This window comes from Lagopus leucura, unplaced genomic scaffold (genome assembly GCF_019238085.1).
Source record: "Lagopus leucura isolate 7727_CA_CO unplaced genomic scaffold, USGS_WTPT01 Super-Scaffold_100054, whole genome shotgun sequence".
Classification (NCBI taxonomy): Eukaryota; Metazoa; Chordata; class Aves; order Galliformes; family Phasianidae; genus Lagopus; species Lagopus leucura.
The window spans coordinates 1586941-1613831 of record NW_024962300.1 but is presented as its reverse complement, the minus strand read 5'-3'; the positions used below and the strand labels follow the sequence as shown (position 1 = coordinate 1613831).

Below are 26891 nucleotides of genomic sequence, written 5' to 3'. Positions count from 1 at the left end.
CCTTGGCCTGGGGGTGTCTCAGAGAGTACAGCAATTCTTTGGGTCCAGACCCTGCTGGAGGTGGGCAGGATGTCTCTCCCCTCTTCTCTGCAGGTCTAGAGCTCCAGAGAGACCAGAGAAAAGCACGAGGCCTTTGTGACAGAGCACAGCAAATAGGCACATTATGGCCAAGTCATACTACACCCACCCACACCGCAGCAATGACCAACTGTCCTCGGAAATCCGGGAAGAAAACTCTCTAACTCCAGTGTGGTGTTAGAAAGTGGCATTCCTTTATTCCTCACGATACATACCGGGCAACATGACTTGAATTTTGACACTGACATCCCAGATGGAATAGCTGATGTTACAAACAGCCACTTCCCAGATGGAATAGCTAACGTTACAAACAACATGATGTTCAAACCGGTTTCTGGGGAGACCTCACTGTGGCCTGCCAGTGCTTGAAGGGAGCATACAAACAGGAGGGGGAACGGCTGTTGACCCACGCTAGCTTAACCCAGTAATTTTCCGCTGTTCTCTACGCTCCGAAGCTTTGTATGCAGAGCAAGCAGCTCACAGTCATGGTGGGCAGAAATGGTTACAATTCCCTGACAGTTGTATAGTTTCTTTCTCCCGTGCATTCTGGAGATGTCCTCGGTTCTCAGCATGTCTTCTCATGCTACTTATTTTGCTCTGCAGCTTCTGCTCTGACTGGTCTTTCGTCTGTTCCCATGCTCCCAGGCAGGTGACGCTCCTTTGGCCTGCAGCCACAGTGTGAAGGTGAAGCACTGGCCTGCTCTTGTGCTCCACGGGAAGTAGGTGTGCTCCTGCTGCAAGCTCTGGGGGGGCTTTGCTGTTCTCTGTCTTCTGCTCTGCCCACCAGGTTCTATCCTTCCCTGGCATGGCGGTGGGAGGGCCATCGGCACTTGTGGCAGCAAGAGTGGCACAGAGTTGCTTTCGGACCCCTCCTGCTCCAGCCTGCACGCCCACAGCCCCATCTGTGGGGGGCCCTGGCTCAACACCAGCTCTCTGGAGCTGCCCATGCTTATTGCCATAGTGGGATCTTCGCTGGTACTCTCCGACACTCCTTTTCCCACACCTCCCTCCTCTCCTGGAGCTCGCGGTCATACTCCATCCTCCGGATGTAGCCTGGAGGAGTGGGGCAGAGGGATTCCTGGAAAGCAAGAGGGAGTCTTATTCAGCAGCAGGTAAACCCATGGATCTGCCTCCAAAGCAGAGGGGACTGCAGGTAGGGCAGAGGGATTTGGGAAGTCCCCCGGGAGGCACCAAGGTCAGAGCAGGGCTCACTGTGCTTCCCAGTTAACTGCTGGGAAACTCTTGTTTTCCTTGCGTTTTACAAATGCCTTACCAGGTAATTTCTGCTGTATCTTAAGCTCTCCTTTTTCTCTGTTTTGGCAACCTCCCACTCCCATGCAGCACGTGCTCTCCGCTGTTACGCAAGGGAGAAAAGAACACAAAAAGTACGTTTAGGAAAGTAACAAAAGGACAGCATTTTGCCTTGAGGTGTCACCAAAGAAGTGCTGCTGCCCATCACTGTGCAGCACTGCACACTCAGCCTTGTCTCTGACAAGCACATAGCATCGAGGGCTGCATCTTTCTGGCCCTGAAGCCAGAGGAACAAGTTTCTTTAGTGTTTATGGAAAAAAGCATCTGTGCCCTGCACAGCCCCGTGCTCACACTACTTCTGGTGGCGCCAAGATCCCCCTACCTGGCTCAAGGCTGCCATCCTGGTCTTCCAGTCCTGCAGCTCTGCCCGCTCAGCCCTTTCTTTCTTTTCCTTCTTCTCCAGCGTGGCTGCCCGCAGGCGATGATGCTCTTGCTGCAAACACAGGTAGCAGACCTCCTGGGGACGCAGGCACGCAGTGCATGGAGTTAGTTTAGTATCAAGGCTTGAGGAGCTCCCGTGCTGCGTCCCAAGCCCTCCTGACTGCAGTGTCCTGCTGCTAACGCCATTAAAGTGAAGCCATGGGGCACCAGCAAGGAGCCTCTTCCTTCCTGCGGTTGCCCCACGTTCCTTATTGTCCTTATTATATACTGCGGCAGGAGACTGATTTGTGTTGGTGACGAGGGACCAGAGAGAGACACTGAGCAGCAATTCACTGCAGTGCAGCAGTGACAAGGGAACTTTGTACCTGTCCTACTCGCTGATGGTCTTTGCAAGCAGGAATTTCAGTTTTCTCCCTGCACTGGCGCACCTTTCTCCTCTTGCCCGCCTTTGAAGAGCTCCCCTCAATTGCTGGTAGCGCACTGAAAACACGAAACAGGCAGAGCTGGGACTCCAGCAAACACACCTGCATCTGCACTGCAGGCACAGGCTGGCAAGCCAGGCACTCGACGCCAGCAGACAGCTGTGCAGCAGTGCCACGCGGTTCCTGGGGCTTTCTGGAACTGGCATTGCCACAAACCCCCAGCCCATGGGCCTGCTGCCGCCTTCCCACCGCTCACCTCTTTGGGCGCGGGGCTCCCAGTGCTGGCTGTGCTTGGGTGACATCAGCGGGCAGCTCCAGCACTGTCACCGGGGGCAGCCTCCGCTGGGCGTGCTTGCGGCTCCCTGCAGGAAGGAGACAGAAGGGCTCTGAGCTTCCAACCGCAGCTGCGCCTTGGGCAGCTCGAGATGGGAGCACTCTGCTGTCGGGGTGCTCTCTCAGCAGCAGTCCCGATAGACTTGCAGTCCTGTTCCTAGGCAGCCCGAGGCAAACCCTTTGTCTCGTGCAGCTCTGGCTGCGCAGAGCAGCCCTGTCCTCTGTGTATCCTCAGTATCCTGTGTGCCTCCTCAGGCCCTGTACCCTCGAGCACCAGAGAGTATCCTTTTTCCTAGGACGCCCCATGGGAAGCAGGAGCTGCCGGGCAGTGCTGCAGCAGGCAGAGCCCCCTGCCTGACCCTGGGGTCATCAACTCTTGCGGGCACTGCGCAGGGACGCTGTCAGTGGCCATTGCATTACAGGGGTTTGGCCATCAGCTCCCAGCTGAATGGGGTCTGAGCACCTCTGCTGGGAGGTTCTGACAATCTCCCCAACACGTTATTCCTCATCGGATGAGGACACGTGGAATCTCTAGGACATACCAACTGCCTTCTGCAACCCGCGGGGCAGAGGTGGGCCTTCGGATGAGGGTGCACAGTCGCTCACCTATTCCCTCTCCAACATAAACACACCCCGCCTCCAGCACAACAGGGCCCAGCGAGGTGCACCCAGGCACGGAGCGCAGTGGGGACTCAGCAGACCTACTGCAGCCTGGCCACAGTGCTGTCCCGGGGGGGGGCCTCTTCCACAGCTGGCCCTGGGGATGGAGCCTCTGGGCTCGGCGCACTCAGCCATGTGGGAGACACCCCTCCATTCCAGCGACCACACAGGGCCCTGCCTCCCCTCGCCTGGCACCAAGGGTGCAGGGAAGCCTGGGCCGGGCCTTACCTGCTGCCCTGCCGTCTCCCTCACCCTCCTCAGCTTGACCTTCTTCCCCACGGAGTTTTCGGAGCAGCTTGGCTGACCCCTGGGTGCCAGATGGCGCGTGGGAAAACTCTGTCCTGGAACCAAGGTGAACACAGGGCTGGAGCTGACACGGAGCATCCCCGAGCCCCATCACATGCAGCAGCAAAATGCCCACCCGAGGCATGTGGCCCTGGGGCTCTGAAGAGTCGGCAGTGCCACCAACCCTCATCCCGCACCTGCCCCCCACCCTGCTGCTGCCTTCCCACCGCTCACCTCTTTGGACGCGGGGCGCTGGGTGCTGGCTCTCCTCGGAGGGCTTTGGTGGGCAGCGCCGGCAGAGTCAAAGGGGGCAGCCTCCGCTGGGCTGTGGGGTGCTTGCGGCTCCCTGCAGGAAGGACACGGGGAGGGCTCTGAGCTTCCAACCTCAGCTGTGACTCGGGCAGCTCGGGATGGGAGCACTCTGCAGCAGCAGTCCCGATAGACTTGCAGTCCTGCTGCTAGGAGGCCTTTGGTCCTGTGGCAGCGCTCAAGGGAAGGAGCACTTGGCAAGGGATGCTTGGGGATGGGGCGGAGTGGGGAAATGTCCTCCAAGCTCTGCACCTGGGAGGCACAGGTGTTCCTCGGGCAGCCTTGGCCTCCGTCCTCTGGTAGTGCGGAAACCTGCTGGCCCGTGTAGGGACTCATCCATTGCTTTACCTTCTTTCTCCTGCTCCTTATACACGTCTTCCCTGACTCCCCCTTCTTCAGCGTCAGACCTGGACTTCAGGCCTGCTAACAGCTGGCTGAAGATACCACTGGACAGAAAGTGAAAGGAAGTGAGGCTGACGGCAGTGTCTCACCCAGACCTGATGTACACCTGCACTCTAGCTGGGAAATGCCATCTGAAGGCCCCTCAGAGCCCATGCAGACAGTGCACCAGCACAGATTCTAACTGCCACGAGGACAAGGTCATGCCTTGCCCGCATCCACCCGCCCACGAGCCTCACTTGTCCATAGGCGTCCTTCTGTGCTTTTGATTCCCTTCTATAGCCCTGTCCCCTTTCTGATGGTGTGGTGGCTGTGTCTTTTGCTGGTGCAGGTACTTATCCTGGTAGCTCCGTGCACCTGTGGAAGAAGACACATAGAGCATCTCTGTGTGCATACAGACGTGGGAGGTGCAGACTTGCCTAGCCCCAGCTTAGGACTTGGGCAGTTTTTACCTTCCTTCTCATCGGCTTCCTTGTCAGGGGAGAGCTCTCCGGCTTTTATTTCAGAGGGCAGCTTAATTTTAAACCTAGAAGAAGGAAGAAGACGCAATCTGGAAAAAACTTCCCCTAGCATCCAGAGACAGAGCCCCACAGGCTGCCCTTAGAGCCACCAAGTCCCTCATCTCCCCAGTTCTCCACAAGGAAAGACTTAGAGGACGTTTCCTCTAACGCAGTGGATGCTTGGGAAGCTGCCTTTTGAAGTGCTATTTGCTGTCCCTCAGCCAACAAAAGGAACGAGGAAGCGAGGCTCTGTAGGACAGGGTGCCAGAATTCCTTTCCAGGTCCAACCCATGTCGACAACAGAGCGCAGCCCCTCCTGCACATGGCTCCAGGTGAGGGTGTCCAGAGCATAGGAGAAGAGTGCTCTCATGGAGGTGACACGGAGCCCTTCCTCTAGGGGCCCTGGCCTTGGGAGCAGGCAGTGTGCCAGCGTGGCCCTGCCAAACAGCAGCTGAGAAGCCAAGGACTACGCAAGCCCATGTACTCACCCTGGAAGCACACGGATGCCCCCGGGACACACATGGAAAGCAGCCGGTTCCCTGCCTGATAGCACACAGACCTCTGTCTGCGGGTTCTGCAAAGAGGACAGAGATGTGAGGGTGAGGCTGGGAAAGGATCCCCTGTCCCACAGGGCAGCAAGCCTGCCCAGTTCACGGCACGGCTGGCCCGAGGAAAGAGAGGACCTTGGAAAGAGAGCCGCAAGACGTCAGACTTACAGCGAGCAGACACTTCAGCACAGCTCCTGTCTGATCAATGGCAAGGAGAAACTCCTCACGGTACCTCATTGTGAGGATCCGATTCCGGCTCATGAGAACCCCAATGCCCTTGAAAACAAGGTCGTAGTCCTCTCCCAGCCCTGCGCCCCAGCTGAAGAGGACCACGATGTCATTCACGCACTCCTTCACCAGCTTCTCTGGCAAGGATGTCTTCAGGGACAGCTGGGAATAGTCCAGGGGGACGACTTTGAGATCATCTAGGAAAGAGGAACAGAGTCAGGCAGGCAGCAACACGGCAGGCTGAAATAGGCCCTGAGGAGCCAGTGTTGCACTCCGGGCCAAACCCACAGCACTCTGAAGCCTGCGGGTCAGGTGCAAAGCACCTGCCTGGAGCTGCAGGGAGCTTTGGAGCTGGCAGGAATGCTGCTGTGTTTCTGAACACGCTCTGGTGCCGACTGCACACAGAGCACCAGTTCCCTGGCAGTTTGGGTAAGAAAAAAAAAAAAAGCAGCTCCGAAGCATTTCCTCTGCAGGCACTTGTCCTCAACAGGACCATGGGGAGCCCACAACAAGGCAGGTCAGAGGGAGGGATACACTGCACGCAGTGCTGCCGTGAAGCCAGCACCCCCAGACAGACACTCTTTGCACATCTCATATGCAAAGGGTGTGCACCAGGTGAGATGTTCTCCTGGAGAGCAACCGCCAGCTTTCTCGGTCGCTCCTCCACAGCAAATTCACAGGCTGGCACCGCTGCAAGGGTCAGCAAAGCCTGCGCCAAGGCCTTACCAGGAATGTCGCTCTTGGTGTAGATGAGCCCCTGGGCCTGTGCCACTCGTTGTGACAGGTGGAACCTGGGGACAATCATGGGCCTGGTCCCCTCGCAGATGCGCTTTCTCAGGATGTAGAAAGTGCCAAGGACGTCTACGGCCACACCCTGGAACCAGCAGAGAGCAGAGGAACACAGATGTAGGCTTGGATGGACAAACGTGCTCTGCCTGCTCCGGAGGTGCAGAGGAGAAGGAGGGCGCTCTTCCAAAAGCTTTGGGTCAGGGCCACCGACGAGAAGGCCGTGATTCTTTCTCTTTCCCTCATAACTCAGAAGGAAAGGAAAAGCCAGACACCTCGGAGCTACGCACAGACTTCAGGGTAGGGCACTGAGCAATTGCAGAAGCCCTGAGAAGTGCCCCAGGCTTTCTGCTGGCTCCCGCCTTCCAGCAGGGAGGAATGGCAGTGGCCAGGAAGGTCTGAAGCCTCTTCTGGACAAATTCCCCACCGGCACCAGCTGCTGCAGAAGCAGCTCTGTCACACCTCAGTGACCCTCCGGGGGTTTCATCAGAGGGAACGGATGGGGTCGCTCGATGGCCCCGTGGCTGCGGGGACTGCTGACAGCACAGAGATACCAGCACGCAGGAGGAAGGGGAGGGACATCCCACCTTTTTGAGGGCAAACTGCTGAAGCATGTACTCAGATGTACTGTCCCAAATGCTCATGACCTCTGAAAAGCAACAAGAGACGTGTCAGATGCTGAGCCCGCCACCCGCCTCCACCTTGAGACAGCATGGCTCGGTGGAAAGGGAAGGCCTAGGTCTCCAGTGCAGGGCACTTCAGGTCTCTGGAGACGCAGGGGAGGTGCCAGTGCTACCAGCAGGACTCCTTCCTGTTCTTGTACTTCTGCTCCCTTCCCTTTGGGTCCAGGGCTCACCTTTCCCAGGGACTTCCTCCCACTGCCCCCACCCCAGACAGTCGGGGCTCCCACGACTTTTCCCCAGCCCATAATTCTGAGATCGGGTGTCCTGCACTGGCAGAAGGACTCCCAAAGCCCCTACCATCCAGGCTGAGCACTTGCAGCGCTGGCAGCTTGACAAAAGGAAACTGCATCGCTATTCACGGGCTTCCCACTTGGAAACTCCTCTGTACTCTCCAACCTCCTCCTCCTCCACACTGCTGTGCTGCACACAGTGGAACAGGGCAGTGTGCCACAGCACCGTCATTGTGATGTAAGGTGACCTACTGTGACATCCCCCACCCAAAGGAATCCAAGCAGCCACGCCTGGTTACCCACTGCTAGAGAGCAGACACCCTTTTCTGAGCCACCTTTCTTGAACAGCAGGCCCTGATTCTTGGTCACGATGATATGGACAGTAGAAATCTTTTGTAATTAACATGGTTGAGTACAAGCATAAAAAGATACCACGATTTTTATGAAATCTGATATTTCACATCAGTAATTAATGTATATGCACTGATGTCTTTATCATCTTGCCAATTTATTGCAGGCCTTTTAAGAGTATGTATATTTTGGGGGGGAGAAAAAGGGAAGGGATGCAAATTTCAGGCCACAGTATGGCATAAAAGCATCCCCCCAAAATACTACACTTAACTAAAAAAAGAGGATTCTCAACTGCTGCAAATGTCAAACCTACCCAAAGCAGTTATATCACACAAGAGAGAGGTGTGAGGAACTGTATGCATGCACCTCTATTATGGCATAAGTCTGCATTAGCTTAAAGATTTGGGCTGTGGCATTGCTGGTTCATGCCTGTGCTTTCAGACAAGGTACCCATGCAAAATCTAAAACTCATGCAGTGATTTTAGTTGAATACATGACAAAAAAAATCAACATGCTTTAAGAATTCCATTTGGGCTCGTTTGAACATGAATTAATAGATTTTCCTTAGTTCTGTAATTGGTTACAAATTATTTACTAGGATTATCTTGACAAAAATCTGGATAAACACAATGGCAATGGATCAGTAACTCTGACATCCTCTATACTTAAATTGGAAAGCCAAATATGAGAATAAAATCCATCCAAAACCAGGTAACTTCTGCTCCCACCTATTTCATGACACTTGTAAAAAAAAAAACTGGTATTGTTTGGCTTCAACTGAAATTCTCAAATAAAAAGCTATTTCAAGAAGAGCGAGATACAAAACTGTTCCTACGTAAATTAAACAACAACAACAAAAAAAGGCACAAATTAACATAGTCCACCAGCTGGCAAATCTGTCAGAGTGATACACGTCTTGCAGAAGAACCAAATGGAATAATTACCAAAAGTTAATAATTAGGCTTCAGTAATATTGCTAGCTTCCCTCTTAAAAGTCTATAAATAATTCCTACAAATGAATGGTTTTCTGCTTTCCTCTGATTAGAAGATTTTTTCAAGAAAATCTTAAAGTTTAATGAATGTATATAAAAATATTTTATAGCTAAAGTTTACAGTTCCAGTAATGCTGTAGTACACAAAATAAATCTATTTTATCACCTGTGCCTAGAAAACACATTGTTATTCAGTTTTACAGCCTGTCAAACTACTGAACTGGATGGGCAGTTTGAAACTGCAGAGAACAAATGCAATGCAGAGAAATGGAATGGCATAGTTCAGTACCTGAAATAGAACAAGTTTGCTCATGTTAATCCAGTGCCTTGCAGCTTGAAGGAATCCACTCAAAAAACAGCACTTTTATAATCTCATTTTCATTACAATGTTGGTACTCTTGCCTTTACAGTTCTGCAGAACCACCATTTCAAAAATGATCAGCTTGGCACGTCCTCTTCATGCTTTAATTTTACATTTGAACTGCAGACACACTCAGAGAACAACATGAATGTAAGGTAGCAGAGCTTTTCTTTTTACCAATACTTTAAGCCCACCTCTCCAAAATGCTGTTATCAGCACCATATTTTCATAACACGACCATTTGCGGATAAAAATAATTCATGTGCATAATGTAAAATTTCCAAGACTCATATTAAGAATTAATAAATGTTTCTTAATTCTCTGAAGTCTCTCACTGTGACAGCTTGTTCAGTACTGAGTTTGGTGAAAGGCAATATCTTTTTTCTCCTCATACAGTACACTGTCCTTAATAACTGTTGTTCTTCCGTAGTGTGATCTCCAAAATCTCACAGTCCATTTTTCTGACTTCCAAAATCAAGGAAATTTGGTGACATTTGACTTAATCAGAATTTGTTATACCAGTCTTGGCAATTTCTGCAGGCAATGGGTTGATGTGATCTTTTCATCCAGGTAGGTTTTTTATTTTTCCGTAAGTGGATTGCAATCATTGGCCAGAAGAAGAACTGATTTCAATGGTTTATGAGGAGTGAATGTGAATCACTGCCACTCCAAATTACCAATGCTCTGATCCATGTAGCAAACCTCAAAATTATGTCACAGCAGCAGCCTGTTTGTCTCAGGACAGCCTATGCAACGGCTGCCTCGTGCCAGAGGACTGCGTTTGTTCACTGTTAGAACTGTCACTACAACCTTTGCTGCCTTCTCTCCAAGGCAGAGGCAAATATCTAGCAGTGCCCGAGCACGGCTGGTCACTGTGGGGTAAGAGATTATTGTTTCATAATCTGTTCGGGACAGCATTTGCTGTGAGCGAAGGGTGTCAAGGATGTGGTTGAGGCGTCCTTCTGTCATGCAGCTCAGGATAATTCCTCTGTGGCTGGCCAGTATTTGACTGCAATTTCCTTTGCAGCAAGGGCCTTGGCGAAAAAGAAAAGCAAACAAGATGTACTAAGTACTCTTTTCTTCCAGAGGGTGTTAGCAAGTGACAGCATCAACACTGATGCATGTAGAAATTTAATCTCAGTTGAGAAAGAAGAAAGGAAGAGTTAGTCTGTGTCCTTTGTTCACAAGTAGTACAATGAATTCCCATCAAAAATCACGAGGATCCTATTCCAGAAAATCAGTGTTTCTAAAGACTGCTTGGATTGTGTAAGGGGAGAATTTCATCCTAGCATTCATTCCTCCTAGCATGAACAAACCTTGTGCAGAGCAGTTTGTCTCTACATCATTGAGAAAATGCTGTCTTGTAGAACATGGAACAACAGTTAACAAGTAGTCCAGAATAGTAAGTCTGTTTGAAATGTGTTGTGAAATCAGGAACATGAATATATATCAAAGCCAAACTAATAGCAAAACTAATATTTTTGGCAAAAGTGATCAAGAGCACTGGGTTCTACCTCTTCACTAACTGATGAGGCTCGTACCTCTCAGAGTATTCAGTGCTGACATTCAGGTTTTAATTGTACAGTTAAGTACTGTAAATCAAGAGAAAACTAATAACCAAAGACCATCGTTACTGTGGAGAATGTGCCTCCCTCATTCTGATTTCAGAGTGCTGACAGTAGAGTTCTGACATGAACTTTTCCTGCACATACTAGTCTACTGCTTTATCCTGAAATTAACTTACTCACTGAGTAGTAAATTGAAATAAATGAGCAACCAGATGCAGGAATTGGCCAATTTGAAACAATCAATCAAGCAAAGCAAGAAACCAAGCTTTTCATCTGCAGGTAGAGACAGGCTTCACAAGTCAGAAGCTTTCCTATGATCAGTTTCCAGCTCAGTAGCAAAATCTGAGACCACGTAAGGAAGGAAATAAGTAGTTATCCTGTTCTCTTCATCACCCTTTTCTACGGTCAGTAGCACTTTTTAGCTGTATGAAATACTCAGCTTAAAACCACAAAAGAAAAAAGATGCCCATACATTAATAAGCAATTAATGATGTGACACAATTTCTGTGTTTTTACTATAATCTTTTCAGGCTCATTCTCAACCTGAATATGATCCAAGGAAAGAACAAGCCAGTGTTCTCAATAGGCAGTGCCTGGTTTTCTGAAAACATGAGGGCCATACAGCAATACTACAGTGACACAGCACTGTCTGAAGAGTTTTTGCACTAGACTACAGTAGACATCATGCCAGATAATTCAGAAAAAGATTATCTATTTCTGTACATCTCTGAACAATGTAACCACTGAATAAGATCTGGTCTGGGAGAATACTGCCCTCTCAAACTGGAAGTGGACTCTTACCAGTCACTGGTTGTTCAGGTTGCACAGTTTGTGGACTGTGGACTGCCCGTGGTGGATCCTTATGCTGACAGTTTTCTCTGCCTGCACTTGGACCAGATAAGAGCAGAGTACAAAAAGGCTTTCTTTTGTCAGAGTGTGGGTAATCTAAAAAAAAAAAAAAGTTTAAAATGAACAAGATGAGACCCTTGCATTGAACAGCAACAGAACATAACGTGTATCATCTGACTAACTTGAGAGCACCTTTTTATTACTAGCTGTTCTTTGGGCAGTTGATAATAGGACACTATTCCTGGGAAGATTTTGGCATATACTATAACATGCTTCTGTGTTTTTCAGGAATTCTATGTGGATTTGTTTCTTAAGTTCCAGAAAATTCTATTCTAAGTCTGGCAGCTATTGATAAGAAGTAAAATTCTTGGGAATGCAGGTGTTATTATAAGTGAATTGATTTTCTGTGGCTCAACTTCTGTTTCCAAAGGAATGAGGAATACTGAAAAAGCACTTCTGCAGTGAGCTCATGCTTTGAATGATACCAGTAGAGAGCAAAGCTCTAAAAAGGGACAACTGCACTTGAAAAATACATGTGTATGTGGAACAAATAGTAGTAATTTTCCTTGGTATAGTTGGAGCTGAACATGTTTGCAGGCAGAGACCTTTCTTTGTTGAGTGCTGTGTGATAGGACCTGTCAGATCAGCCTCAAGAATATTTTTGCTTCCTGCAATATTTGTACTGCTACCAAGTAGAACAGGTGATGAACTTGGTACTACAGGAGGGACTTTCTTGCTCATTACTTGGGTGAGTTTTTGTTGACAGATGACCTGAAAAAAATTAAAATGGAGAATTATCTTGGAAACTTTCTTTCAAAACTGTTTGCAAGCAGTTATTTCTTGGAATTCAAGGCTGTATCACAGTTCTGGGAAGGGTGGGCAGGCAGTTGTTCAGCCTGTAGACAAACTAATTCAACTTCAGCTAGTCGCCCAGGCTGCTGTGGCAGCACAGACCTGTAGGCTAACTGTCCAAGGTGTTATGGCTGTCCTAAATTGATTCTGCAGCTTGTGCTGCCAGCAGCCATGACCATTCACAGAACACAAATTGTCTAGCTAAAGTTCGCTCTTATCCAGGTACATGAGCTTTGGCCCTTTCGGTATTGGCAGGCCTGCAGCAAGTGCCAATATCACTTTGAAAATGGTTGTTAGTGGTATGCTGCAGAGTGATCACAGAGAAGTTATCCTTATTCTTCAAGAAAAGGAGCTGCATATGCTAGAATTCAAGCTTATTTTGGTCTTTGTTCCCAGCTGCCATTTTGAAAACAGCACAAGGAAAACCAGGTTTTTGCCATTTCACTGGGATATCCTCATGAAGGAGAGGTTCAAAGTGGCTTTCAAGTGGAGAGTCTTTCTGCAAAAGCAACAGAGTCTGCTGCTTGTAGGAGGGTAAAACAGGGTTTTGTTGCTTAACCAGTTGTAGATGTCCTTGTTAGGGACAAAATAAAGGGGACATCCTGCCCTACTGTGTTTATATTATGCAGTGTCAGCTCTGGCAGGAGAAGCAAGAAGACTCCTGTAAGATTCTCAAATAAATGCCATGTACTTACCTCTGAGTTCTGTAGGCCTGTCTGCAAAGTGTATACTTCTGAACTTCTGCATGCATTAATTGCTGTCTCCTGGGAAAAAAAAAAAACAGTACAGGAGCACTAGTAAGAATGCAGAATGCTTGCTCAATTACAGCTGTAAGGAGCAAGAACTTACACTGACACTGACAATTTACAAGGATGTCAAGTATGTCATACTGTTGGGCATGCTGATGCAGGATAATAGTGAACTGCATTGAACAACTTGGTAGCAACTTTGCATTTTAGCATGTAAGTGGGTGTAGAACCTGACTTTACTCCATTACTGTTTCTCTCATTTCAATTTTAAGTCTAGTTTTTGGGTTATGCACTAGAAGGGGAGAGCAGCCCTGTACTGAGATACGTATATTGGGCTAGCTATAACATGTCCTTCAAGTATACACACAGCAGGAGCATCCTGTGTTTAGCATACCAAATGATGTCTGCTATAAGGATACGTTGATACTTAAAACTTTTTTCCATTTTGTACATCTGCAGCAGATTGGTTCAACTCATTGCCCTTCAGCACTTATGAATTAATCCATTTTAAATATCTCTGGTAGCTATTTCAGTCATTTTGAACATATTGTCTCTCCAGTTATTTAAACAATAATAATGATTGTTTTTGATTTAGCAAATAGAAAAATAAAACCTTACTCAAAGGGGACTGAAGTGCTAAATTTTTTAGGGATGTATTGCCAAATATTCTATAAGCTTCAGGAGTAATAAAATGACTTGGACCATAACTGTGCCAACCATTAAAGTGTCATGCAAATCTATTTTATAATTGCAGAATATGATTGCAACATATAAAAATAATCTGGTATGCCTTAACTTGGGAGCTCACATAAACACAGCAACAGAACCAACCACACAGAATGGGTTTTGCAAGGTCAAATGGAGTCAGAACACTTGTTCAAGGGCTGAAACATGCCCATGTAGTTTCCTCACTATGTCTATCAAAGTTTGATAGATATAGCTGCATTTATGGCAGTCAGATTTGTGCCAGGTTTCCCGTGGCAATAATGTATATAATATATAATATTATGTATATTTTACATGCATAATGTAACATGTAATATTATATACATTATACATTATGTAATAATATATAATAAATGCAGACATGCATGGAAACAGAGAGATAGCAAGCTGTATTTGATTATAGCTTGTGACCAGAAAGACACTACTGTTCTTGTGACCTCAGGTAGCAACTGATGAGGTTTCTAGAGGGGACCAGACAGAATAGCTCACAGTATGTATTTTCTACAATTCCTGAACGAACTTGAGGTGCCAAAGGGTACTCTCCAGCATGTCCACTAAAGCAATAAGTTCAAAAGCTCTTCTGTTTTGGACTGCAAAGATTGCAATCAAAAAATCAAGTAACAAAACTTAATTTTGCACACACCTTTGCATGCATCAGATTGTAGACTGCGGTGGAAATTTCCTTCTTACTTATACTCATCAAAACCCCATTTAGAAGGTCTGCACTTTCTGTAGGAGGGATAAAGCATTATAGATGTACCATGTTGCATGTATTTAGGCATTGTTGTATGTATTTAGGCATCGATATTTGCAACAAACTTCATTAATTATGCAACTGAATATTAACTTCACTGTTTCGCTGAGCAGCCAAATGAACTAAATTAGATCAGTTTAAATACAGCTTCTACCTCATACAACCTTTGGTTTTCTTTATGAATGTGTTGTTGAAGATCATTCACTCAAAATCAGTGTTTCTTACAGATGTCGATACAGACATGCACTTGCAGAAGGATTACATACAACTTTTGGAAGAATCAATTTGTATACTAGGCTTCAAATATCACTATTTCTTGGCTGTTTTTTGTCTGGTTCATTGTTTGGTTTTGTGTGTGTTTTTTTTAGGATAACCACACCATTGATGTTAGTGAAACTGTTAGCACACCTCGAATGGAACTGCTTATGCAATGGACATAAATGCTTAAGACAGGTCAATCTTTGTTAAAATAATACATGAGCTAATAATAATATACCCTCCTTTAGCTGGCTATTTTTATGTTTTTATTTACTACATTATACTAAACAGTCTTGGTTTCCTACTTTTGTAAAAAGCTGAAAAAAGTCTACAGCACTCTGACGATAATCTGAAGGCTGTTTGCCTTCCACTTCAGTTGGTATGCCATCGATTTAGAGTGCCAGAGAAATCTGCCCAGCAAGACTATCTCCATCACAAACCCTACGAAGAAAGTAAATCCTGAATGCTACCTGCAGCACGCAGCCTGTAATCTCGTTCTTGATGACAGCACACAGCAACAAAGTGGAGCAGTCTGTTCCTCCTGGGCAAATTGCTTGATATAAACTTCTCTGAATTGGCAGGCTGTAAGCTGTTACAGATCCCTGTCAAAGCTCCCAGTGGGGCTGTTTGTCCTGCAGCATGTAGGAAATAAATAAATACCAAATATATGCCAGTAGGCAATAAATACCAAAGATCCTGTGCTCTTAAAACAATATTTAGCATAAGTTATTTCACATGTGTTAAAGCAAAGACTGTTTTTAAGGCAAAAGTAAAAATAAATTTACGCTCTTGTTAGTAGATGCGCTGGTGTTTGAAATGACCATGGCCACCTTTTGCCACAGGCCACTTCTGGACAAAGAGCTCTGTACAAACAATAAGTCAAATTAATACCGCAGATATACGTGTATTTATTATTTCTCAATAATAGATGCAGTTCTAGATAAAGCCTCACAGTGTGTATCAGTGCTAAGAAGAGGTGCAGCCACGAGATGACAGTGGTGAAAGCTGTGTGAATAGCACCCTACTGTTCTACACAGTGTTTTTATTGCACTTCTCAGCCTGCAAAGTGCAGAAGACGTTCAATCAGCTTTGTCATACAGAACTGAGCCAATAGCAACAAAGTATTTCTTTGGTGCCCACCACTATGGATGGGGGATCATTCTTAGACTGTGGCAATTGTTACATCATGCTTTATACAAACTGTGCTCTAACTGTAACAAAAGGCAGAGGCCTGTTTGAACAGGCAATGCTGTTGGTGTTGTCATTTCTCTACAGTAAAAGAATTTGTAGGAAACACCACTGCAATAAAAATCAGATGTGAGCAATAGAAAAATACCTTCAAAGGGTTTCTGTTTGCCTATGCTCTCCCAGCACAATATACCACAACTGAAATTAAAAAAAAAAAATCATATTCATTAGTTCAGAATCAATATTTATGATCATTTTCATTTCAAAGAGCACATTTCTTGATTTAATAAAGGAGTTTTCCTAAGTCTATCCAAATAATTCTTAATCTGAAGAGCTTCTTTCTCTTGCATTATTAAGCTTTGTTTTGAACTGAACAGCTCTTATAAAATAAATCAAGGTAGATAAATCAAGTTAGATGTTATTTCAATAGGATTCATAAGGATTACAAGTTTTTTGTTAACTACAGTTGCTTTTGTGAACTTCAGAGCATTCTGTTCTCCTTTCTCCATCACTTTTGTTTTGTTTTCAACTAACCTAAATAGCAACTGAAAAAGCAAGACATTACATTAGGTACTCACCAGCATATCAGACAGTTAACCTATCAAAACCTTGATTCTGACCCACTGTGTTTCTTTACTTCCAGCAAATTTTGCTGGAGCTCCTAGTATTTTTTTCTTTCCTAATGTCCTAGGAGGTATTCTGGTGATACCGTGATGTATGTGCATAATCTACAACTCAGATGATCTAAAACAGTTATTTGATTAAAAATCCCTCGGTCTCTAGACTAGAGGCAGAAGCAAAGAATCTACCAGAAGGGAGAAAGCAGACTACAGATGAGTTAGAAGCAAAGCAACCTGTAGGGGAAGAAGCAATTCTATGATAAACTCATATCTGAACCACACAGTGTTTTACTCCCTCTTCTGCCAGGTTTCCACATAAAATGTGCTTTTACTTAAATGCTACCTAGGAAAATATTAATGTATGATGGATGTACACGTAGTTTACATGCACCAAAGCATTATTTCACATACAATCCTTTGCTTTCTTTACTGCGCTGCTGTCTAGATACACACCTATCTCATGCACTGAGTTATATCTAAGCATCTAAAATTAAAAACGATTTACAAGTTGGAAATGAATGACAATAAGCCTCCACTCTTGCTGTGCAAATCCAGTCTTTATGAAAATGGCAGACGAGTCGCACTGTTTATAGTTCTCAAGTGTGTTCCCACCTTGGCTCTGCACTGTGCATCCAAAAAGATGTTGGAAGGTTTCAGGCTGCAGTGGCAGACAGCAGGCTGGAGGCTGTGTAGGTAATGCAGCCCTTCAGCTACAACTGACAGGATCCTTATGAGTGACAGAAACGGAAGATCTGGGTACAGTTGATGCTGAGAAACACAAAGTACAGGTTTGTGTACGGTGAAACTGTTACTATTCACACTTTCATTTGACAGTAAACAAAAATACAAGACTGATTCAAATAGCAGACTGACTGCAACTGTGATTATTGTCCGTAATTTACATGCTGGTTGTTCTCTTTTGGGTTAGCTTGTAGTTAGTTTTGTCACAAAAGACCTTACATACCTCATGGATGAGTGAGTGAAGAGATCCACTGATCCTCAATCACCATCCCCAAAGTCCCTGGTAGAGGTAAATCCCAAGAGAAGGCAGGAGATGTTCATACTTACAGCATCTGATATTTGCTGTATCCTGAAGCAGCAACTTCCATTCCCTGTAAAATATAACAGAAGTGAGTGGCAGTTTAGACTGCAGGAAATTTCAGCTAGAGATGGGATCATGGAGGCTGTGGAAATGAGAGAGAACTATGTGGCTGAATACAGGCTAATACAATTCTACCACTAAAACCAGTACTATATCATCTTCCAAACAACCGTAAGAAAATTAAGCAATACCATGTGTTCTTTCACATTTTAACATAACGTGAAAGAACTCTGGATGCATTAATGGGGACGGCAGCAGGGAGAGAGAGGAACCTGTGTCCCTCTCCTCTGCCCTTGTGAGGCCTCATCTGCAGCGCTGCGTCCAGCACAGGAAGGACGTGGAACTCTTGGAGTCCAGAGGAGGGCACTGAGATGGGCAGAGGGCTGGAGCAGCTCTGATGTGACGAAAGGGTGAGGGAGTTGGGTTTGTTTACCTGGGGAAGAGAAGGCTCCAGGAAGACCTCACGTTGGCCTTCTGGTACTGGAAGGGAGCTTATAAGCAAGAAAGAGTCTGACTTGTTACACTGTCTGGCAATGGTAGGACAAGGGGGAATCGCTTTAAACTAACAGAGGGAGATTTAGATTAGATGTTAGAAGGAAGTTCTTTACTCAGAGGGCGGTGAGGCACTGGCATTACTGCTTAGAGAACCCAGGGTGCCCCATCCCTGGAGGTGGTCAGGGCCAGGTGGGGGTGGGGAACTAGGTGGGCTTTAATATCCTTACAACACAAACATTCTGTGATTCCATGATTATATGAATGTAAGAACACCATCTGAAGCAGGATTTGGAATTCAAAGGGAGGAGAAAGATGTGAAATGCTGGATTTTAAAAATCAAGCTTTTCCCCATACTGTCCTCAGAAACTTATAATTGCAATATTCTCAGCTAAGTAGTTTTAACTAGATCGTTGTTGCACATCATTATCTCTGACAAACAGAGTCAGTGCATTCCCTAAAATACCTTCATCTTGCCTCATCAACAGTATCTTAGGGTTATTCTTGGAATCTTTCTGTGCCTCTGTCACCACATGGAATTCTGCAGTGGCTAGGTGGAGCCCAACAGCTACTGTGGTTTGGTTTTGTAACTTGTGCATGTACGCACATCTCCTGCCCTGTAACCCTGACTTATATCCCTCTCTCATCCTATCGCTCTGCTCCTTCCCATGGACTTGCTGGTTTAGACAAGCTTCAACTGAAATCTCTTCAGGGTCCTCCAGAAAAAGTTACACCATACATGGCATGCCGAGTATCACTGGTCAGAGTCTGCAGACATCATTACAGTAGACATAATGACTTCAGGAATAAGCTCAGCTTCTATAAATTTTGAAGAGAAAAAAAAATATGTAGAGTTTGTTTCTCAATATAACTGCCTCCAAGCTGCCTCTTGAGTGGGGATTTCTAGGAAGGAGACGTGTTTAGGGACTGGATGAACCTGAGCACACCATGATTGGTGCTGGTACCATCACTGCATGGTCATTGAGGTACATACTGCTCTGTAGTGTTCTTGCTGGTCAGCAGCTTCACAGAGATGTGAGTGTTCCACGAAATACAAAAGGCTTTCAGTGCAAAACCTGAGCCTGTCCTGGCTGAGGTAAAGCAATCAAACCCTCCTGAGCTATTACAGGCTGACTTGGGGAAAAGAACGACAAAGAAGTTCTTAGGCCTGTTTGTTTTCACTACTGCCAAAGCATAGTGGCATTGTGCCATCTGTTATGCACTGAACAACCCTATCCCAACCCTAAAGCCTTCCCTTCACCACTCAGTGTCAGATCTTCCTTACAAATACAGGAAAATTACACTTAACTGCAGAAGAGTGCTCAGGACATAACTTGCCATCCAGGGTTGTGAGGTGCTAAATAATTGCTTATTGTTTCTACCTGATCATTTGAAATAGATAGTTATTATTAATAATATGTTTTAAAATGATACTGAATTATGTAGACGAAGAATTAGTATCTAACAGTTAAATGCCAGAAAGAAAGAGTGAAAAAATGGGCAATTATTCAATATCTCATCTAACTACAATCAAAATGTAAATAAAAGTACAGCAGCTGGTTGGCCAGCTCAGCTTCAACACTGTTTGATTTTAATGACAGCACAGTTGAACCACTTACTTTTTAAAATTATTGTAATTTGAAAGCAATCACTACCTTAGATATTCCACTTAGACATGACACTGGAAGACACGTTAGTAGTCTCATAAACTTAGAAAAGGTTTCTCTGAATTAATGTAAGTTTCCAGATAAGCCACTTATCCCTTAAATTGCAGAGACAAACCATGCAAATCTACAAACCCTGAGTAAAAATGAGGCAGTCAGAAGGCTGACAGGAAAAAAAAATCTGTCTCATATTGCTCTATAATAAAACAAATAAACTTGTAAATAATCAAAATAATTTACTAAGAACTCCAAACATAGTACAAAGAAGCCTGTACAATGAATATGGGACCTAAATCATTCCAGAATGTTTCTACTTGAAATGGAATCAAGTAAAGCTGTAACAGTTTTTAAGCTACTGCTAATTCACAATTTAGATAAAAAGAAAAGCTATCAGCAGCGCCTGTTTTTTATTTGCAAAATGCAATTTATCTAGTGATTTGTGCAAACAAAATGAAAACCAGTTCAGTCTGTTACAAACCACATCGCATTGAAGAATATTGTTCCTCTCTTTGGATTTGCACATCTGCTTCCACACCTGAACTCAGACTGATTTGGTTTTAGCATCTAAAATGAGAGTTCTGTTATTTATCCAGGCTCTAGTAAGGCTGCTACAATAGTTGGGGGGACTAATGATGTAATATGGTACTGTTAAAGGAAGTTACAGACAACAAAGTCTCACTCTAACTCCCAGGTGATAAGTTCGGTATTTTTTCCAACAGTTCTGCTCTTCTGAACGTTTTTCTTCTTGGACCCAATTCAAATCTCATTATCAAATAACAAAATGTTTTGGTTTTTTTTTTTTTAAATGATTTTTTCCCAAGATTTTTGCATTATTTAAAAACTTTGTCGTCATCTCCTGAGAGGTTAGGGGCAGGAGGGAGATGACTATAAAGCCATTTCATACAATCACCGAGTCATTAAGGCTGGAGAAGACTTCTCACATCCCCAGGTCCAATCTCAGCCCACCCCCACCGTGCCCACGGCCCACGTCGCTCCGTGCCACATCCCCACTGCTCTGGGACACTCCCGGGGACGGTGACTCCCCCCATCCCTGGGCAGCTGTGCCACTGCATCACTGCTCTTTCAGAGAAGTTTTTCCTAATATTTTCTTATTTCCTATATTTATATCAAGTTTCTAACTTTAAAGATAACTCTAAAAAGTAATTTACAGTGAAGACATTTTTCTTAGCATGTGAGGAACTCTTCTAAGTTAAACTAATATTCAAATGCCCAAAAGGAAGAAATTGGAAGCAAACAGCAACTTACCTTTAGAAATACCAGCATAAAGACGACCAGTGTTGTAGTGATACTGCTGCAGATGTGAGCCTGCAGTTGGAGCTTTCCTGTTCATGAGTCAGCAGCATTGTTATCTCGCCTTTCATTGGCTGCCAGCAAACATCTAAAATTTCCTGGTAGGACATAGCACTGTAACTCCTTGGTGACTGCCGATGTGTTTGCTTGGACTGATTTGTTAGCTGTCTGTAATTAATGAGACAGAAAAAAAAGAGGTCAAATTTTTGCTTTTTTTCCCCCCACACTGAGGAACCCCAGAGGGAAAAGAAAGATTATATAGCACTGAAAAATACTGTATTGTACCAGGTCCAATCATAGATGTGTTTGGAGCCAACAATCATCTCTGCAGTCGATCAAAGCGATATCCCAGGTATAGAATCCCCTTAAGCACTGTAAGTCAACGATCTTAAAGCAGGATGGAAACTGCCATTATCTTGTTAGGGGATTGGTAAGCATAGAGGTGATGTTCATTTGCAAAGGAATAAAGGTGAACTGGCTGAAAAACAGCCCTGCTGAAGGAGGTATGGGAGCTACACTGGAAACTACACTGATGATGAGCCAACAGCATGCTTCTCATCATGATGGAGCAAATTGTATACAGGACTATTATTAAAAGTACAGTCATAGGAAGAGAATCCATTGTGCTTCAGTACACAAAAAATGGTTCAAATAAATATGTTGAGAAATCAGAGAGAATGTAGTGGGCAGTACCTAGATTGTCTGTGGCCCAAGAGCACACGAGCATAGAAGAGCAGGTTGAAAGAGCTAGTCTTAGGCAAAGGAGGAGGTTAAGTGGTGGTCTACTGCAAGTCTACAACTACTTGAAGATCGGTTTTGAAGAGTTAAATTCTTCTCCATAGGGGCAGTTTGCCACCAGTGGCAGAGGAAGGTGTTTCTACCTCTGAGGTTTAAACCAGAACAAGCTTTTCCACCAAGTGGGTAATGCAGCACTGGAATGGAGCACTCAGGCCTTAGCATCTCTGTCCTGTAAGATTTTCTGGATTCATCTGGGCAAAGCAACTGCTGATCTGACTGAGCACTGCCAGTACTCCTGCCTTGAGCAGGAGGCTTGGCTAGAAAATGTCAAAGATCCAGAAAACCTCAAGTTTAGTGACAACTTTGTAAGGCCTAATTGTGCTCCTGCTAGGCTTTGATACTGAGAGCTGGGATTGCTAGGCAAGGAGTGGAGACTTTAGGACAAAGCAGACCTTTTGGTTGACCACATTTGGTTGACCACAAACTTGACACTTCATGCAGAGTGCCTTTACATATAGCCCACCTTACAAACAGCTTCACTGGAGACCACCTGTGGATTTGGGCCAAACTTTCACCCCCAAGCAGAGAAGGGAAAAATCATTAACAATTACCTAATCCTCCTATGATGCTGGGAAAGTCCCTTTTATCTAAAATCATGTGGCTAGCACTCTGGGGCTTGAGAGGAAGCACACTGTGAGTGGGAAGTGTGAGCGTGCTTTCAAGCACAGCGAGTTATTTCCTGAAAGCTGAAGCTGTCCAAACAGCACCAACTTTCTCTGTTCAGCACACCCTTCTGAAAGTGAAATTAATACAAGGGAGAGAGACACAGGTGAACAGGCAAAAAAGGTCCTGTAGAAGGTGGAAAATGCAGCGAGTTGCTTCAGACACAGGACCCACTTTCTCCTTCACTTCAATATTATCAACAATATCTTCATTGTGTCATTTACACTTTTATCAGGCACTCATTAATAATGTTTTCCCTTATTAAGGGTACTAGCTTGTCAGGCCCACACTCTACTATTGCAGAATCACTGCTGGTAAAAGTCCTTACAATTAATTAAAGAAACTTCTCAGGGAAAGTTTTACATAGAATTCAAAGGACTTAATTTAAAACAAGTTATTTAACACAAGCAGTCTGAGTTACTTCTGTATTCTTAGAATGTCACATGCTGGGGAAGTAGAGTGCTGGAACAGTTCCATGTTGGATTACTTCTCACCAGTATTGTTTTCAGTTTAAAAAAATACCAACTCTAAAACAAAACTTTTATCCATATTTGGAGAAACCAGAAACAGATAGGACAATCTCTAGTGCAGATGTGTATTAATTAAACATTTCTTGCTACTACTGAACATGTTAATTGATAAGGAAATTTACTACTGTTTTACCTACACTTAATTTAGCCAGGGAAATTTAAAGTCTCTCACATATTCTGGAAATTTATAAATACTGGGCAAGGAACACATCCTATTCAGTATTTAGAGAAAAAAATTGAAAAAAAATCAGTTTGACTGTGAGAAGTAGGTTGTTTTGTTGTTGTTGTTGCTGTTGTATTTTGTTTTGAATTGGGTAAAATGCCCAAAATAAAGCCCTCCAGCAAGGATTAATTGATATGATAGACCTAATGACTATGCACTGGTATCAAGGACAGGGAAAGATAGCGAGATCCTGAACCATATGCAGGAGGGAACAAGAATGAACAAGGAGGTAATCTGGAGAGCAATAACATGATTGCAGGATTCCATATTCACTGAGTGAATGCAATCATTACATGAGTGGAAATGCACATAGAATCTGACTAACTGCAAGAATTAAGTTCAGTATTTCAACTATTGGTCATATTTTTCAATTTGTTCATATTGAAATGCAGAAACAGAAGTTTTGAGATTTCAAGCAGCAGATGGTGAAAAAAACTTATAAGCTATTCAAAGTGCCCAAAGAATATATTTTAAAACCTATTCATAGCAGTGCACAAAAGAACAGAGCACCTGCTTCTTCCGTCTGAACTCGGCTTTGTGGTTCACTTGCAAGCTAAAACAATGTAAAAAAATGCAAACACATTTGGTCTTAACCAAAAAATGTCTGGAACCCCCAATACAGGAAAGACAGGGAGCTGTTAGAGACAGTCCAGAGAAGGCCACAAAGATGATCAGAGTGCTGCAGCACCTCCACTATGAAGACAGGCTGAGGGAGCTGGGCTTGTTCAGCCTGGAGAGAAGAAGGCTGCGGGGTGACCTCATTGCAGCCTTCAGTACCTAAAGGGAGCCTACAAACAGGAGGGGAGGCAACTCTGTGAAAGGGGAGATGACAGCAGGACAAGGGGAAATGGTTTGAAGTTGAGGGAGGGAAGATTTTGGCTGGATATCAGGGGGAAGTTCTTTAGTATGAGAGTGGTGAGGTCCTGGAACAGCTGCCCAGAGAGGCTGTGATGCCCCGTCCATCCCTGGAGGTGTTCAAGGCCAGATTGGATGGGGCCCTGGGCAGCCTGGTGTAGCATTAAGCGTGGAGGTTGGTGGCCCTGCATGTGGCAGGGGGTTGGAGATTCGTGATCCTCGAGGTCCCTCCCAACCCGGGCCATTCCATGATTCCATGATTAACATCCGGAAAGTAGGAATAATTATGATATCAAAAGAGTACTGTGGTTTAGGGCACACCTAATAATCAGAATGAATCTAGCTGCATTTAAATGTAAAATAAAATGGGAGCTTTAATAGTAGCAGCATTGAAGGAGGGCCACAGCATAAGACAAAGTATTAATAGAGCAAGGATGCACAACAGAAGAATGAGACAGCATCAGGAGGCTGAAGCATTCAGATGACCCAAATACCAAGGGCTCTGATGCATATTCAGTGAATTCTGGACTCAGTGGATGGCAGAGTTCCCATCATTTCTCAATCTGGTTATGCCAGTTCTGTACAGAATAATTTTTGGAAATGTAGGTTCTGAGGTGCCATTTTTTTTGCTCCTTGTGTGTTCAAGAACTCTTGTGAGACATGAGTACTTACACGTTTGTTATGGTTCAGGTTGGTAGGATTCAAGTGTTCATTATTTCACCTTCACAAAACTACGCTGGAGTGCCCGTGTATAGCCAATGATGATATAACTGTCTGGGTCTGTTCAGCCTTGAGAAAAGAAGACTGAGAGGGGACCTGATCCAGGTCTATAAATATCTAAGGTGTGGGGGGCAGAATGGCGAGGCCAGACTGTTTTCAGTGGTGAGTGGAGACAGGACAAGGGGAAATGGCCAGAAACTGCAGCATAGGAAGTTCCGCACAAACACGTGTAAGAACTTCTTTACAGTGAGGGTGACGGAGCACTGGAACAGGCTGCCCAGGGAGGTGGTGGAGTCTCCTTCTCTGGAGATGTTCAAGACCTGCCTGGATGCCTACCTGTGCGACCTGCTGTAGGGAACCTGCTTTGGCAGGGGGGTTGGACTCGATGATCTCTGGAGGTCCCTTCCAACCCCTACAATTCTGTGATTCTGTGATTCTGTGATTCTGTGATAACTGGTTGCTTCAGAAAATAACTCCAATCAGGCACATAACTTGCTCTTTCTAAGGTGATACATCAAGACACAACATCATGCTATCCATGCCATGAATTTACGGATAAACTACAGCTTCCCATTTCTTTTATTCTTTTGTTTAAAGACAATTATTTCTTCAAACATTCATGCCATGCTGTTTTGGAAAACAGCCATGAGCTCAATCTGTCATTATGGAAATGACTAAACAAAAGTATCACAACTACTGGCTGCAGGTAGGTTCTATGAAATTAACAGTGACAGCAGCTCTGCTGATTAAGGGCACCACATAAATTTATTAATGCTTTTCAGCACCTTTTTTTTTTTAATAGTGGAATCTTAAACAAGTACCATAAAATGTATAGTTCCTGTAATTGTGAACAACAGAGTATTAAGAGCTTTGTGGAAGGGCACACTAGTCCACATCCCAAGAGTTTATGATTGGTTTTGGATCATGACATAGTATGCACTATTAAAACAGGGTGGAGAAACACTAAAGCTCCAGATTAACTACATACCTAAAGAGTTCCACTAAGGCTCATGGCGAAATGACAGAGGCCTGGATGGGTGACCTTCCTGTCAACATGTAACACAGGGATATAGGACAATGTGAGCAGACTTTCACAGCCTTTGTGAATACAAAGCAAAATGCAGGATCTTCAATTTGCTTGACGCTGAGCGTTGTGTTTTTCTACTTCACAATGCTGAACCATGAAAATGTAAGCAAAGAAATCAAGCAAGGAATTTTAAAAAATTCAAGATCTTCAGTATCAACATTTTTATACCAATGTAAGGCCAAATTAAGTTTCAAATCAGTGAGACTATGGTCCCAAATTAAGAAAGAATTCTGCATTTTCTTGTTCACTGGAAGATTAGAATACTGCTCTAGATGCCATCTGCCTTTAGTAAACGGGGAGGGGGGGAGGGGAGGTTGGTGTTCAAGTGAGGATTTTCAGTCAGCAGCCCTAAAAAAATGGGTGGAGCCCATAAACTATTCCTACAGAAACCTATAGCACATGAGGGATGAGGCAACAGGATGAGGCCTCTGCATTTTTACTGACCGCTGTATCATCTTAGTCACTTTGTGGCCCTTCTTCCTAATTTATTCTTCCCAGTTCTCCTTCTATGGAGATCAGCACACAATCTTTGAGTATGAACACCAGATCTAGCTGGAAGACCATATTTTATCCCTGTTCTTTCACCTTTTTCTTTTGCAGTCATCCTTCACTTACTCCTCTCCATTCCCCTATTTCAGTCATAATCCTACACTTCTTCCACCTGTTTCTTTTTATATCATCCTGTCTTCAAATTAATGTATCCCATCACCTCCTCATCCCCTCATCCCATTCTTCAAGCATTAAATGGGTCTTTGTGTGAAGCTCAGCAGTAACAAATATTTGTCAGTAGGTCAGGCTTTTCTTTCCTACATCATTCTCCTTTTACTCAGTGAAGGCATTATGACTATGTTACTTTTTCTGGAGATGCACTGGCTTTCATTTACAGTTTTTCACTGTGGAACTTTACTTTTTCCCCTGCAAATCTTCAGCAACAGATACTTTAAAAGCATCTGAAAGATGCAAATTGCTGTTGACTTCCTTTTAAATGTTTATATGATCAAGTCTACCTGTAGTCCTCTTGCACT

General features: G+C 44.6%; 1 protein-coding gene across 17 annotated transcripts in view; it reads right to left on the bottom strand.

Moving 5' to 3' along the window:
* Positions 1-250: 250 nt before the first annotated feature.
* Positions 251-26891, bottom strand: part of LOC122188037 — a 33433-nt gene continuing 6792 nt past the window's right edge. For 11 of the 17 annotated variants that reach the window (XM_042886004.1, XM_042886007.1, XM_042886012.1 and 8 more), the window contains 23 exons: positions 20946-21158; positions 17386-17533; positions 17034-17189; positions 15950-15999; positions 15084-15245; positions 14245-14330; positions 12822-12890; positions 11880-12045; positions 11227-11370; positions 6828-6889; positions 6181-6328; positions 5395-5651; positions 5167-5252; positions 4631-4704; positions 4418-4535; positions 4032-4225; positions 3705-3816; positions 3414-3526; positions 2449-2554; positions 2136-2250; positions 1712-1846; positions 1352-1432; positions 251-1156 (listed from right to left, as the gene is read on the bottom strand). In XM_042886004.1, coding sequence (XP_042741938.1) covers positions 1028-1156; positions 1352-1432; positions 1712-1846; positions 2136-2250; positions 2449-2554; positions 3414-3526; positions 3705-3816; positions 4032-4225; positions 4418-4535; positions 4631-4704; positions 5167-5252; positions 5395-5651; positions 6181-6328; positions 6828-6889; positions 11227-11370; positions 11880-12045; positions 12822-12890; positions 14245-14330; positions 15084-15245; positions 15950-15999; positions 17034-17053 — 2427 coding nt within the window. In that variant the 5' untranslated portion in view covers positions 17054-17189; positions 17386-17533; positions 20946-21158 and the 3' untranslated portion in view covers positions 251-1027. Of the gene's footprint in view, positions 1157-1351; positions 1433-1711; positions 1847-2135; positions 2251-2448; positions 2555-3413; positions 3527-3704; positions 3817-4031; positions 4226-4417; positions 4536-4630; positions 4705-5166; positions 5253-5394; positions 5652-6180; positions 6329-6827; positions 6890-8785; positions 9558-11226; positions 11371-11879; positions 12046-12821; positions 12891-14244; positions 14331-15083; positions 15246-15949; positions 16000-17033; positions 17190-17385; positions 17534-20945; positions 21159-25767; positions 26051-26891 lie in introns of those variants that run through there. The other 6 variants (XM_042886016.1, XM_042886017.1, XM_042886011.1 and 3 more) reach the window with 6 other exon arrangements.